Below are 16,335 nucleotides of genomic sequence, written 5' to 3' on the forward strand. Positions count from 1 at the left end.
ATGTCGGCAAAATTATCAATTTCCCGATCGTGCACAAAAGCAATCGTAGTAGATATAAGTGAATCATATGAACCACATAAGTTATAAATGAATCAAACAGAACCGAGTTTATTAAATTCTCGCACAAGCAAAACAAACCACTGGAACAAGCTGGGGCAGTTTCTAACAATATCCACAGCAACAAACCAGATTGCTAGTCCTAGATAAGAGGAGAGAGATCACAACTGATACTTCTTAGTTCCTCGCAATGGAAAATAACGGAAACAAAACGAAAAAAAGAAAACCCCTTTACTAACGCTATCTAGGGGAACGAAACGTGTCTACACCCTGATAACACATTTTGCAGCAAACAATCACATATATACAACAATTTTCTTAGCTTGGTAAAGGAAAAGCACCTTCGGAGTTGACCACAAAAACCATTGCGAATGCTGTTTTGAGAATCCTGGAAACATCACCAAATATAGCATTAGCATCTTCACAGAGGAGAAATGGTAGAAATATATAGTTAACACACATTAGGTTAGGACAGGAACTAACAAGTTAAGGATGTAGATCTAGATGTATGCGATTGGGCGTCTTCGAAGTGATCGATATCATCGGGTTTCTCCGGCTTCAAGCAAGGGGGAATGAATGCTGTATATATCGATTCCATATTCGGGGTTTCCTTTATCTCACGGCTCGCGACCTCCAGAGGGGTGTGGGCAAAAGCGAGGTAGAATCGGTTTTTGCAGATAAAGGCGTAAATGAAGGTGATCGGGATCAAAGGGATCAAGAAAGGAGCGTAACAGAATTCCTTCAGGATGATGAAGCCCAACATGGTGATCTGATAGACTAGTAAAGCTGCAATAATTCGCGTGTGCATGTGGGGCCACATTCGGCCGTTGCTCTCGTAACTTGGCACATAAACTCTTAGAACCTGAGTTCAGAATGACAAAACATTAAATTTATTTCTACGTTGCGGACTCATGCATACATCACAGGTGTTGTTGAAGATGATACATGAGTAGTTTTGTCTTAACAAGACTTGGAACTGTAATCACATCTTTCATGTTAAATGTTCATAATCAAGTAAAAAAAATAAAAAGAAAAAAGAAAAAAAAAATCTTGCTAACCTGATTTCTTGCTACAAGCCATCCAAGGCCAAAATACACAACGCCGAAGGGTATGATTAAAGGAGCAATCACAGAGTAGCAGAGAACGATTGTCATGATGAGCATGTCATTTGGAACTCTAGTAGCGTATCCCAGGTCGCCAGGAGCCCATGCTTCTTTCACCTCTGCTTCGGTCTTACAAAGGAACTTCTTCTTAAGGTTAAATATGATTAGAGGAACCAAACGAGAGAGCTCGAGCCCATAGCCGACGAAGAATCTGCGATAAACAATTAAGCACCATATCAGCTCCTACTCATGTTGCAAGGCAACAACAAACGGTGATACATCATCTCTGAATAATGTGAAACGTAGTAAATTTTACTTTTCTTCTAAAACAAGTAATATTATCAGGATGATATGCACACCCTGCATGATGAATTGCATGCGGTCTTTGTCACACATTGTAGAGAAGCAAACAATTAACTACTGTCGGATTTACACAAATTTTGACATGCGTAAGATAAGAGAACTTACTTGAGAGCAACGAAAGTGAGGAAGAAAGTAGCATTTCCTGGCAGGCTTCTGCCAAGCAGTGGAACAATCTGAGTAGGATGATTCAAAATGCTCTTCAACGAACTGAACAATGTTCCCGCGAGAGTAACGCCAATGAAGACGTTGAAAACAACGAAGTAGAAGTACTTTCCAGCCGCAGCTCGTACAGCATGGCTCTCAGAAGCGAGTCCCTCCGCCTTAGACAGAATCATGAGGAACATAGGCAGCAATGCCAGAAAAACAATAAGCACGATCTGAGGCAAATAAGCCTCCAAAACCGTCTTTATTTCTATTTGGTCCGCTACTATCTTCAAAAAGGGTAGCAGTTTCTTAAGATTATCCAAAGTAGTAAATGCGGAGATGAATGTGATAGGAACCATGTAGAACACCACCGTTAGAAAAACGATGACGTACACTACAGCCTGTCGTAATTGCCTCTCGTATAGTTTCTTCGGGAGATTAGTCCATAGAACTTGGCGTGGCTCAGGAGCTTCCAACACCGCCCACGTGTTGGTATTCTGAGCATGGATCGTCTGTGATGCAGAAGCTGCAGCAGGCCTGCTGTTGAAGAATATGATGGCTGCGGATTGTTGTTTCTCACGAAGAGTGATCTTCTGTTCCGCCTCTAATTTGGGAAGTAATTCGTTGATTTTCTCATTGCAGTAATTGATGGTGTCGACTTTTTCACCCACAAGACCAAGACAGCCGGTTCGGTGGGTTGGTCTAGTTCCATCTGGTCTGCTTGTGGATTTCGATTCTGCATACACGGCTTCAGCACGAGCAAGTTTCTTCTTATTGGCTTCTATCTCTTTCCATATTTTGTTGGCCTGAATAAAAAAGAAACAAAATGAGGCAACGATGGTTCAAATTTCATGAATCCTCCTCCCAGCAAACAGGACAAGAAAAGGCAATCCCATTAAACAAAAGAGGCCTCTTTGCAAGAAAGAAACAAACAATTTTTTTAAAAAAAAAAAAAAAACATATTTGCAATTTTGTCCCACTTTTTCAACTTCTAGAACTAAAATCCATGTGTATACAGTTTTGAATGATTGAAATTGTGCATTAACAGTCCAAAATGATGAAAAGTGGCTAAACCAGTTAAAAAAAAAAAACAATTAAGTTTTATGTTTTTGTAAGTCCCAAAATACTGGATTTTTTACACAAAACAAACAGTGGAAGATTGAAACCGGATTTACCTCTTTGTTATCAGTGACAACCATCGATCGATAGAACGTCTCAGGATGTAGCGCTTTAAAATACGAGTCAACGTGGTCTTTTATGCTTTGACCAGGTGAAGGTTTAGGCACATCCCTAACCAATATGGCAAACTCTTCAGGCTTCGCATCCGGACTTGATTTTGCAGCAGCCCTCAGATTGGAGACATGCTTGTAGGTTCTCCATAAGATGTAATAGGTGACAAAGGAAACCCAATACACTCCTAACAGAAATGCCCACAGCCTCTGACTACCATTCTGAAATACAAGAAGAGAAACAATTAAACAGGATTAGTAGAATGATTTAGAGTAGAGGAAATCAGTGACCGAAGAATAATGCATGAAAAACAGCAACAGATTCCAACAGAAGAATTGGCGGTAGTTTCTATAGAAGAAGAATATGCATTCTATAAAAGCAGAACAGCAAGTAATTCATAATAACAAGAAAGCTCACTTTGACATTGCCCATTGCAAGCTTGTCGATGCTGGTGAAGTTTCCGGCAGTCTTGTTGTTTTTAGAAGCATCGACCAGAGCGTGATCAGTTCCAGCAACTGGAAGAAGAGCAGGAAGCAACACAATGCCGGAGAAGACCAATATCCCCATAACTAAAGTTGCCACACACACAGAAAAAAAAAATCAGACTGCGGTGTCAGAAAATTCTGTAACAAAAATGAAGAGGAACTGGAAAATTTTATCGATGTTCCTAAAATAGTGAATGGAGATAAAGATAGGAAAAATGTCGGAAACTAAACATTGTTTTGCAACAGGTGATAACAAAATAATATCATGTCCATGAACAACAAGTCAATTTGATAAATGTCGTAACTTCATTACAACCCCCTTAGCAAACATGTTGTTTCATTTAAAGAAATTCCTGTCAAGTTAAGCTTAATGGATTCCCTCAAGACATTTTTGGAGTCTAAACAAAGTACACAAGATACTTTTAAATCAGATAAAACTTTAACCAAGGGGTTCAAATGGAGAAAAGAAAAGGCAGCAGAAAAAAAAAAAAAAAAAGCTCAGGAACCTATCTCCAAATTAACTATAATTAGATTGGTGTTTTATATGTTCTTGACTCATACTTAATTATTTATCAATATACTACTATTTATCAATATAGTTGCTTTTAAGGAAAAGATAATCTGTAAACCAAAACAGCTGAGAATTAATGCTAACTTTAATACCACAAAACAGAAATTGGTGAACATTAATAACAACTCAACAAACATACCAAAAATTTTCTAAGAAACAATAAAAGGACCATCAAAGCAAATTAAATAACCCAAAATGCCCAGTAAAAATTAAATAAATCTATATAAATAGAGACCATAGCAAGAAAACAGTAAATCTTACTTAAAGGAGAAAAAAGACCAACAAATAAAAGGCTAAATTACACTTTTAGTCCTCAAATTATAGCTTAAACTTTCTAAATTATTGCAATTAAGTCTTGTGATCTAATTTACTTGACTAAATATTCACTTATTGCTAATATGGACATGATGTGCAATCCTAATCATCGTCTTGTCATCAATCACAACATTGTCATATTACTTTCAAATTAGCAACGTATCAATATTCAGTCAACTAAATTGGATTATGAGACTTGATTGTGACAATTTAGAAAGTTCGAACTATGAGCACCAAACGCAGAGCCTCATAGTTTGAAGAGCAAAAGTGTAATTTAGCCTAATAAAAAAAAAGAATAACAGAAACCTTACATGTACACAATTAAGAAGAGAGAGAAAAAAATCATCTCTGACTAATGGTCCAGTTTGTGCCCAACTTGGACTAGTATGATTTTTTTTCTTCAGATAAAGACAAGTTGCACCCACTTTCTCATACAGGTCACTGAGCTTCATCATATATTGCAATTTGATCCTTACCACTTAAAAAATTTGAAGTACTAAAGCCGGATTTATATGGGAATGCGACAAATGGTTATGTTAAATGAGAAGTATTAGTTCAGGGACTAATTTAAGAGTACAGGGACCAAGTTGCAGTATCACACGATAGTACGGGGACAAATTTATTCATTTTACCTGTAAAACAGCTTACATGATGGCGACTCATTTGGCAAGAAAAAGAAGTAACAAACAAATAATATCAATAATTGCAGGTAATCAAAGAGGAGTATTTAATACGGAAAATATAATATAATTAAAAAAAAAATCCACAAACACTTGGGCAAAAACTGTGTGGACATAGTGTCCACTTCACACATCAAAGTATCCCAGAAATTATCAGAAAAATTAAAATTTCACATTCAATTTTGAAAAATTCTTCATAAATCAGATATACCCAATTAAATGAGGTTATGGAAAGCCCCTCAAAATTGCAAAACATTTCGAAATTGATACTTTTATGTTTTTAATACCCTCTCAAATTCCATTTCTTTTGATTGGAGCTACACCAAGCACCTAAATTTGAAATTTCATTACACAATTCACACTTCTTTTTTTTTTAGAACAAAAAAATAGCTAGTCGATTCAACAAGATCCCTAATTATACGACCTAAAATGATTCAAATCGATCAAAAATAAACAAAAAATTAAACGGGGGAAAAGCGAAAGACACCTGTGGCGAGGAAGATCAAGTAGACGACGGCGTCGACGCCCCCCGCGGCGACGACGTCGGCTTCGGAGGCGGAGAACGCCTCGGCGATCCACCCGACGGGGCTCCTCGTCCTCCTCCGCGCCCCATCCCACGGATCCGATCCCCTCAAAATAGGGTTCGGGTAGTACACCACCGCGTTCTCCGGTTTCCGCGAGAGCCACACGAACACGAGCATCAGCACCACGAAGATGACGAAGGAGGTGGCGAGCGACGTCAAAAACGAGCTCAAATCCATCGTCCTCCTCCTCCTCCTCTTCTCCTACTACCACCACCACCACCACCACCACTACCACCACCTCGTTCGATCCAATTCGAAAATTGTAGCCGTTTGAGCAGAGGAGGAGGAGGAGGATGAAGAGGAGGCGATGCTTAAGATCGGTTTCATGTGACTACTATAAAAAGGGAGAGAGCACGAGAGGTGTTCGCAGTAATGTCGCTACCGCTTTATCTGTGTGGGGATGTGAGAACACGATGCTTTCGCTTCGGAAGGAGAGTGTGGGGGTGAAATTACCGGATTGCCCCTGGCTTTTATGCTCCCTTCTTGGGGACTTTACATACGTTAAGACCACTTTTTTCGCCTCATCAATATTTTAGTTCAAATTTTTAAAAATTATTATGATTAAGTACTTCAATTTAATTTGATTAAATAAATTTTAATAAATTATTAATGTTTTAATTATGGGCAAACTTCAATTACTATTTCTATGATTTTGCACTTTCTCACTTTAATACTTTGTAACTTAAAGTGTATCAATTTAGTATCTGTGGTTTTATTTTTCTTTTTACATCAGCTCCTCTGTTAACTTTTCGTTAAATTATATATAAAAAACTTTAGATATCTTACCTGACTTTATCAAATATTCACTTTAGTACCTTTTAGTTTTAATTTTGTCACTGATTTAACGAAAAAAATTAATGAAAAGATAATAAAAAGAGAAAAATAAAACCACGAGATACTAAATCGATATACTTTAAACCATAGGGTACCAAAGTGAGAAAGGGGTGGTATTTGAAGTTTTTTCTTTAATTATTGATGCATTATTAATCATAATATTATCATAATACTTTTACACCAATGATTTATCAATATATAGTTAGTAAAAATGGAGTATAAAATTTAATTATAATGTTTCTAAATGTTCAAATTATTATTCGCCTCATAGTTTGAGGACCAACCGTGCAATTTATCTAAAAATAACGGTTGTCAGGAGGAAAAAGTAATTTTCGTCTATTTATATTTTCATATTTTATAAAAAAAAGTGTACTTTTATTTTTAGATTTTTCATCTAAAATATAAAGTTGTGGAAAGAATGTTTTTATAAAAAATGAAACAAAATTCACAATTTTCTGAGAAACTAGAAACCCCTTTAGTGGGAAGAAAAAAATGCAATTGGTGGGCTAAAAAAAGGTTAATAAATCCATAAATATATATATGACAGTTTAAAATATATGTATATTTAAATTAATTTTTATATTATATAAATAATATATTTGTATTAACAACTCAATAAAAAAAAGGAAATTTTTGAAGAGCTTATAGTGGTAATTTAACAATTCGAATAATTTTCTAATATAGATAAACTGAAGACTCATTAGGTAAATCTTAATTTTCTTAACATTTAAGATCTACTAATTTGATATTTGAATTGAGAAATATACTTTAATTTCGTTAGCATGTGATTTACTCTGCATATTACCATTAATTAAAAAAATATATAAACTATAAACTAGAATACAATGAAAAGCATTAATATATTCAAATAATATGTGAAATTGGATAATAATTAATAATTTATGCATGTAATAATAATATGAAAATAAAAATAATAATAATAATATTGCAAAGTCTAGCACGATTTCGAGGAATTTATCATGCCAAAATTAGACTTTTGGATCAAAAAGTAATTCCACAAGTAGGGACTCAATAATAAAGATATATATAATATATATATATATAGAAAAGAATATGTGTATGCATTTTTGCTCCTTTTTGGACAACAACAACAAAAAAAAAAAAAAAAAAAGATTTTTTTTTCGTCGAGCGATACGCGGCGTGGACGCGGATCACCACGTACCCGCCCACGTTCTTAGCAGGGCATTTGTCATTAGACTCGTCGACATCAGGGGCCCCGGGGTTGGGGGGCGGGGGGGGGGGGTAAAAGCGTCATTTCACGTCCTCCCCATCAGGTACAGTGATTCGAAGCTGTCACTGGGCCCACCGTGATCCGTAACGTCACAATCCCCTACTCCGACACGTGGCGTGTCTTTATTCGCTGCCGACAGAGCCGTTTCTATCGTTATTGATCCCCGCGCCGAGCCCACAACGGTTTCTACGCTGTTCAATTCTACCTTTTAAAAACACTCACTTTCCTAAAAAAACGTATACTACAGTATATTATTCCCCTGCACCGGGTGTACAAATACATAAATTTTTATTAGATTAATTGCATACAGCTCCTGTAAATATTTGTAAATATATCTCCACAAAGTTCAACTTTTAACTCTTATTCCTAAAAATGTTTAGTGATATTTATATTTATTCCCCTGATTTGTTGTCGTTAAAAGATTGTTTATCTTTTAACAGTAGATAAGTGAAATATCAATTTTGCTATCATAAATATATCCCTCTAAATGCCCCAACTGCTATAATCATGCAGAAATATTCTCCCAAAAAATTTTCAATAATCATCTTATTTCTCTTTAAAACCCAACTTACTCCACTATTGTTGCAACATCTTCTCTCACTTTTTTTTTTCTAAACCTTTTTTTTTGAGCAAAATAAGAAAAAAAATCACAAAATAAACCGAATGGGAAAGCACTGCGCGTTTGACATGGGTGATGTAATACGCATCGTTGATGAATGGAGATGGAGAAATTTTAGTTACGAGTTCGAAACTAGCATGAAGAAGAGAGAGGAAGAGAAAAAAGAAAAAAAGTTCTCATTACTAGAGTTTTGATTGAAAGAAGGAGATATAATATAAGAGGGATAAAAATATCAATGTACCTAAATGACTAATCAGGGTTAAGTATTTTATTTATGATTAACTGAATTTTTTAACAGATCCTAATGGTAGAGACATATTTGAAAACATTAAAAATTTTTATAGAGATAACATAAAAAAATAAACTATGTACTAAAATATTTGTAACTCGCTATATATTTACATAGAGCTGTATGCAATTAACCTTTTTTTATTTGTTAGGATTTTAATGTTAAGTATTAATTATCAAATATGATTATACATTCAGAACAAGCAGCGACTTTTTACATTTAGCATGATTTTTTTATTTCTGGAATAATAATTTGGTGGAGATGGTTTTGGATATGAGATTTTTTTTTTTTTTAATGTGATATCTTAGTTGTGGGAACGTTTTTGAGTTTAAAATTTGTTTTCCTAAAAGTGGAGAGATGAAATTTTTGTTGTTATAAATGTTTACTATTTTTATTGTTTATTCATCATAATTTCAATTGAAGTTTAATTTTTTTCAAAATAATTTTAATGACTTCGACAAGATGAAAAATAGTGAAAAAATATTTTCAAAAAAAATAAAATAATGACCCATAAGTAGAATTTGAAGAACTTCAATTCAACCTATATAAATACAAAATAAAAAATTAATATTTATCTAAATTTTATTTTTTAAATGTTTCTGAGTTACACTTTCAACGAAAGGGACACCTCAAAATTTTGCTACTAAAAAACAAAAAGAAAAAAAAAAATCTAACTAAGAGCTACGGTTACGACACGTAGCGTGCGGGTAAAAGCGCCACGTAGCATGCGTAGTGTCGGTAGAGGCGCCGAGAAAAGCTTATTGCGTAGACCGTGGTCCACCGAAAAAATCTTAAATTTCAAAAATTAAAATAACAGATGTAATAAATAACACCTTAATATTTGTCTAACCCTACAATTATTTCTATTTTAGGTAGAACATTTTGTGAGCAAAAATTTTATGAACTTAAAAAATTAGATTGTGAATTGTGGTATGGTTAATTGTAATAATACATTGTAGCACAACTTAAATCATCGATCTTTAATTTTTTTTTTTTTAATAAGATTGTGTACATGCTGTGTATTTATATTTATATTTATATTTTTTAAAAATGGTTGTGTTTTGGATGACGTGGTGCACTTGGTCCAGCGAAATTCCACATCCAAAAGAGGGAATTGGCTAGTCATTAAAATGTCAAGGAAGCTGATGCTTAGCCTGAAAAGGAAAGGACTAGACGGATAAGAACGTATTAAAAAATAGAATTAATTTCATAGTGGTTACTTTTGCAAATATGATAAATTATAAATATATTTCTATAAAATTTAATTTTCATATTTTTGTTACTATAAAAATTTTAAAATTTTAAAATTTATCTTTTTTGTTATCGTTAAAATATTATTTATTTTATAAATAAAATGATCTTTTTGTTATCATAAATATATTTTTTAAAAAATCATAAAAAGTCAATTCGCCTCATTAACTAATTAGAATTAATCATTTTACTTATGGTTAATTAATTTTTTCTAATGGATGGAACATATTTGAAAATAATAGAACTTTTGTATGGACAATATATGAAGTTAAATTTTATAAAAATATATTTATATTTTACTATATTTATAGGGACCTATATAAAATTAATCTTAAAAAATATGTAAACGCTCTTTCACTATTTTTCTTTTTTCTTTTTTCTTTTTGTGGTTTATAATGCCCATTGACCATTGAGTAAAGCATCAAAGATATTTTATATTTATATATTTTTTATTACTAGATATTTCTTTATAGATGGTGACTTTTTACACGTGTGGGTACTCCCAACCCTGTATGAGTTGTATGCGATTGATTATCATTCCTTCCATGTACATTTATGTCACTTTTGGTAATAATACTTTAATATTGGAAAAAAAAGTGGACAATTTAACACATAATTCAGATACAGTGAGATTTGGGATTGCGAGGAGATTGCATTAAGTGTGGTAAAAAAAATACGTTGAAAAAATATTTTATTTATTTTCGTACGTAATATTGCGTTCCGCATATTGCGATGAGTCGATTATAATATATTTTCTACAGTCTCATCGGAGAACGCAGAAGCATATCCCTATATGCTTTATTTTTCCTCAACTTGATTTTATCCAATAACGTTAGATGGATTTCAATATCAAACTAAGCCTTAGTGTAAATTAAAAACTGCTTTTAATAATGATATTTGACTTATGTTTTTAATCATAAAAAATGAGTGAATTTTATGACAACCAATGCCTAAGATGCAATTGATGAATAGCATAAAATATAATTGCATGTAAGATATGTGCTGATCTAATCCACATCGAAATTTGTGTTCAATCGAATTTTATATTTTCTTTCAAGAGAAAGGTGGTATACCACCTATTTCATTTTTATTTTAAAAATAAAGTTAATTAGAAATGAGAAACAACTAAACTTTGAATTTGCGATCTCGAACATCAACTATAAATTTTTTTATTATGTGAGTCTCCAGATAATCTTATATATAAAGATATAATAGAGCTAACCTATTTATAATATTATGAACGGCAGTTAGATTCAAAAGGTTAAGAGAGTTAAGCGTATTAGAACTAGAGTAATAATAGGATAGATAAACCCTAAGAAGTGGAGTGTCACGTACCACCTGCAGCGTTAGAAACAATCGATGATTGAAATTTATATTAACATAAATTATATACTGTTCTTGAATCTTATATTAACATGAATTATTATATACTAGAATTGTTCAATTACCTAAGAATTGAATTTCACAATTTTTTTAAAAATTATCATACAATATGCTGAGTAGGTATAAAATGAATGATCAAAATCAAATAATATTGTGTGAAAATAAAATTTAGAATTGAGAATGTTTTAACAAAAACCCACATGCTTTGAATTGTTGGACACTGTTACATGAGCAAACTCATACTCCATTCATGTATTTCAAAATTGCCAATTTTGAAGTATTTCAACCACCATGTAATATTTTTTTTAGAAAAATTATAAAATTTGGTTATTTTGTAGCTGGAATACTCCTCAAGATAACTAAAAATTCAAAATCTGAAAATTTGAAGGTCTAATTTTTTAATATATCTTAAGCCATAAAGAAACACCAAGTTATAATTTCCTACTATATATATATATAATATTATATAGTATATATTATATATATATATATATATTAGAGCAGGGCTGCTGTGCTCCTCAGGAGCACGGAGGCCTCCGCTACTCTCTGAGCCGTTTTTCGATGAATGGAGATTTCGAATCGACGATCGGCTCCGTTAAACTTGATCTAGCGTATTTAAAGTTTCTAGAAAATAATTTTTTGCGATTTTCGATATCATTTACCTAGCAATCGAAAGGATTCAAAATCAATAATTTTAAGCCTGAAAATAAATCTTATAAAAAGTACGGTGATATAGCACTAAAATTTTCGATCAGAAATATAGATCTTGTTATAGATAGTTATAAAGAATTTTCTATCAAAATTTCATCTTATTTAGAATTCTACACCGTTAAACATTGAAAACGGCAGATATCAACCATTTAAAATTACAGATTTCGAATTCATTCGATCACTAGGTAAATGATATCGAAAAATCGCAAAAATTATTTTCTAGAAACTTCAAATGCGCAAGATCAAGTCTAACGGAGCCGATCGTCGATTCGAAAATTCCATCATTGAAAACGGCTCAGGAGCACGGAGGCCTCCGTGCTCCTGAGAGCACAGCAGCCCTGCTCTATATATATATATATATTTCCCTATAAAAAGCCCCTCAACATTTTCACTCACTTACATATATAGTATTTCATTTTTATTAAACATAAAGAGAAGATCTAATACATAGATATTCTTCCTTTATATGTGTAATTAAACCCCTTCTTCAAGTTATGGTATCCTGCATGAAAGCATGAAACAAAAAAGAAATAAATAATCAATTCTATGCACAACAATAATATTTTCTTCCTTAAAAAAACATATAATTTGTTAGGTGCAAATTGTACGAAACAATCGTTGTATTAGAAAAATTTAACCCGATAGAGAACAGTATTTAAATATTTTTATATTTAACGCTCTCCTACATGATTGGGCTCGAGAGTTTCTGCTAAATTCATGATGTGAATTTGAATTAAATGAAAGAAAATTAATAATATATGATATCATGTAAATTATACGAAACAACTGTTGTATTATTTAAAAATTTAAATTGATAGAGAACGGTATTTAAATATTATTATATTTAACATTATATTTAATATTAAGCAACTATGATCATTGCAATAAAAAGTAAAAGGTAGGAGAAAGCCAAACGGACGCCAAAGTTGAAAGTAACTCACTCATCACATTTTTCGAGGTCGACGGAGAAGGAGAGCGAGGCGCAGCACACGTCGGGGAGGGTTTTGAAGAGATCGTTCCGGAGGCCCGTGTAGCGGTCGACGGCGACTCGCATGCAGTGGCACGCCAGGCGGCGGTCGGCGGTGCTCACAGCCAGGGACTTGAGGTGGCGGACGCCGTCGCAGCACGAGAACGGCGGGCGGGGTTCAATTCCCGCCAGGTAGTACATGCACGTGCCCAAGTTCAAGCTCACGTTCCCGCACGACATGGCTCGAACACCCTCCGTTGCCATGTACACATTCCACAGCATCATCAAGAGGAGTATTCCCGCGATCGACGTGCTTTTCATGATCTGTGTGATCTTTATTATCTGCAATTTGGTTAGTTTTCTGAATGTGGTGACTCGGGCTAAGTTCGAGGGCCCATTTATATGGGGCTTTGGTATGAAAGTGGAAATTCAGAATTAAATTTATAAACAAAATTTGAATTTTTTAAAAAAAAACAAATTGTAAAAGTTTTTTTTTTTTTTTTTACAAATAATACGTAGGGTGCAACGTAGTTACGTAGATGACGAGGGGTTCACGTGTTAGCTTTATTTGTTGGCACCGCGAGAGTGCAATGCGTGGTGAGCCTCAATGTGGGCCGAGGACACGCATTGAGGCTTTTATTAATTTTTCGGCGAAGTGGGAAACATTTGGCAAATTTTTTATATAAATTTTTAGTTAAATTGCAGAAAATCTTTCTGTCAAAATCCGATTTTTTACTTTTCTCCCTGTCATTTAAAAACCTATATTTTACTTCCTTATAAATGAAAAATGTTCACAGAGGGTACGGTGTAAACTTTGATGATAAAATGACCATTTTGCCCTTCATCACAGGAGAGGAAGCTGAGGGCATTTTTGGTATAAAAAAAATATAATAATATTTTATAAATGGAACCCTAACGGATTACTAACGGCAGGAGGCGAAGTGAATATTTTTTATTTTACAAGGGGGTAAAGTGTAGGTTTTTAAATGACAGAAAAAAAAAATAAAAAATCGGATTTTGACAGAGAAATTTTATATAATTTAGCTTAAAATTTTCAATCAGAACTTAATATTTTTCGCAACCAAATTTAACACTATCGGAACAGATAAATTATATCTAGACATAATATAAGTTTTTTTTTTATTATTATGATAATAATAAAAGTATCTTCGAATATATCAATTCTCTCTTTCGTTGTATAACTTGTATTAAATACTTATAAAAAAGATAAAGAATTTAATACTGTCAGAACAGATATATTGTATAAATTAGATTTTTTTATTCTAACAATATTAAAATTAGCTTTGAAAATATCAATTCTCTTTTTCTGATTTAACATACATATATATACTAATAGGTCTTAGACTTAATATAGTTTTAAATTTGTAGGTTGCATGAATCTTATTAAGGTCGAAATTAATTTTAAGTTATATTTAAGGTCGAAATTAATTTTAAGTTAAACTTGAGCTAAGATAAGCTCGCTTAAGCTTGGCTCGTTTCCATTCTAGTGTTTTGACAATGTGTAAGCATAAATTCACGTGTTAATTTAAACTTTTGAATTGGATTCGAGCTCGGTTTAAATGCAACGAATATGTCGTAATTGATACTAATTTCTTTTGATCTCTCTCTCTCTTACAAAAGATACCTTATTTTAGTTATTAGTTCCAAAGCGAGAAAATTGGGAACTAATTCCCTCACCAAAAAGAAAAAAAGAAAATTTTGAATACATAGAGAAAATAACACTCGACTTCTCTTTCTCTTGCTTTACTCATTTTCTGCAACTAAACCACAACCCTTCGTCGCCCCGTCGGCTCTCTTTCCGTCGCCGATACCGATCGCGATCTTCTTCCGTAGCCCGAGAAGCAAACTCTCCAATTTGTCGAGCTCTTCTGTGATCCCGACTATCTCCTCGCTCTCCCCATTGCAGTCGATCTTTTCTCGCAAGCGGCGAATCCCCTCAACTCCCGCCTTTACACCGCCGCCGATCTCCGCAGCTCTATATACCATTCTTGTGTTCTCCTCCTGAGCCTCCTTCAGTTTGCTCTTCATCGCCCGGTAGCTATCTAGAGTTCTTAGCAGTTGCTCCGATAGCGCTGTGTTCCGCTCCAGCAGAGTCTCGTGCCTCTAAAACATCATTTGAAGTTCAAAATTTTAAACTTAGAAACACAAGAGCTACTGCCCTCCTAAAAGAGTAGTAAACTGCAAATGTACTAACCGTACCTGAGCATCACCGCCGACACTTTTCGCCACGGCCTTGTGCTCTGCCACGCACACCTTCACCTTATCAAGTAACCTCTCATTCTGCGACCGGAGGTCGCCCACCGCCTCCTCCGCGTCGTCGAGCTCTTGCACCTTCCTCGCGAGCTCCGCAGCGATCATCTCCTTCTCCTTCCCGAGGCTCGTGAACATCCTCTCGAGGCTCTTCCTCGCCGCCATCGTCGCCGAGAGCTCGCGCCGGAGCCGCTGCGCCTCCTCCGCCGGGTCCTGCGGCGGCATCGGCGGCATTGAAGGCATCGGCTGCGGCTTCTTGTCGCTGCCGCCACTGCCGCCGTTGCGGCGTAGGTCAGTGTTGCACCGGCGGAGCTCGGCGGCGGCGCGGTGGTGGTGGTGGTGGGGTGCGGCGAGGTTGGATTGGTGGACGCGGGATTTGATGTCGTCGAGGAGGGTGAGGATTCCGGCGACACGGTGCTGCCGCCGGCTATCGTCGGCGGCGGCGGCACCTTTGGAAGGGTAGGAGTGATCTTGGACTAGTTTGTAAAGTAGTTTCACATTTGCCGCGACACCTATAGGAATTAAAACAGTAGTACTAGTACTACGATAAAAAGCAAAAAAGATCTAGTTTGCACGGAATATCAAAACAAAAAATTAAAAATATTGAACGATGAAAAATTTGTATATTCTGATTGTTCTTCGTTATATCAAATTTTAAACTAATCAATAATAATCATAAAAAAATCAACCATTAAATATTATATTGAATTAAACAAAACATATAACAATAAAAGACAAAATTAAAATTTACCTTCCAAAGGAGAATCATTATGTTGCTCCAACCTATTAGAGGGAGTCAATTCGGGGGACGAATTTGCACGAACTCTATTCATGTTATCCCAATGATCTCCTATATTAAACTGAATCCAAATTTTGATGCAAAAGAGAGGAAATTGTGAGAAATATTTTGAATGATCATAAAAAGAATATCAAATAAACAGGGAAATTTTGGATTTCTCTGCAATTGCAAAGAGAAATCAAAGAGGAATAAGAGAGAGCCCCTCTCCCTCTCCCTCTGTCTATCTCTCTTTACACCCTCTATTGAATTAAAATGGTTTTTTTTTTTAGTTATTTATGTTTTTGGTCCAGATCCTTTTTCGGTCATGCTAAGAATAGCTAGTGTACAATTTGAGGAATAGAGGGTGCTAATTTAAGTAATTTTGGTGCACGAAGAGGAGGTGCTGGACCTGTTTTGGGCCGGGTCGGGCCGGGCCGAGCCGGGTGGA

The 16,335-nt window shown here is 34.6% G+C and overlaps 3 protein-coding genes across 3 annotated transcripts; all 3 read right to left on the reverse strand.

The window, feature by feature from the left end:
- On the reverse strand, positions 82-5,937 carry LOC109715185 (CSC1-like protein ERD4). The gene is made up of 7 exons (XM_020240076.1): positions 5,436-5,937; positions 3,315-3,466; positions 2,843-3,118; positions 1,629-2,473; positions 1,116-1,371; positions 541-919; positions 82-445 (listed from the first exon to the last, which is right to left on the reverse strand). Coding segments are annotated over exons 1-7 (2,184 nt in total). The 5' UTR covers positions 5,710-5,937; the 3' UTR covers positions 82-443.
- Positions 12,351-13,181, reverse strand: LOC109715904 (non-specific lipid-transfer protein A-like). The gene is made up of 2 exons (XM_020241133.1): positions 12,813-13,181; positions 12,351-12,373 (listed from the first exon to the last, which is right to left on the reverse strand). Exons 1-2 carry the CDS (start codon positions 13,157-13,159, stop codon positions 12,364-12,366), a joined length of 357 nt encoding a protein of 118 aa, XP_020096722.1. The 5' UTR covers positions 13,160-13,181; the 3' UTR covers positions 12,351-12,363.
- Positions 14,428-16,143, reverse strand: LOC109715463. The gene is made up of 3 exons (XM_020240473.1): positions 15,861-16,143; positions 15,059-15,621; positions 14,428-14,962 (listed from the first exon to the last, which is right to left on the reverse strand). The coding sequence occupies exons 1-3, from the start codon at positions 15,940-15,942 to the stop codon at positions 14,603-14,605; spliced, it is 1,005 nt and encodes a 334-aa protein (XP_020096062.1). The 5' UTR covers positions 15,943-16,143; the 3' UTR covers positions 14,428-14,602.

Source organism: Ananas comosus, linkage group 9 (genome assembly GCF_001540865.1).
Source record: "Ananas comosus cultivar F153 linkage group 9, ASM154086v1, whole genome shotgun sequence".
NCBI lineage: Eukaryota > Viridiplantae > Streptophyta > Magnoliopsida > Poales > Bromeliaceae > Ananas > Ananas comosus.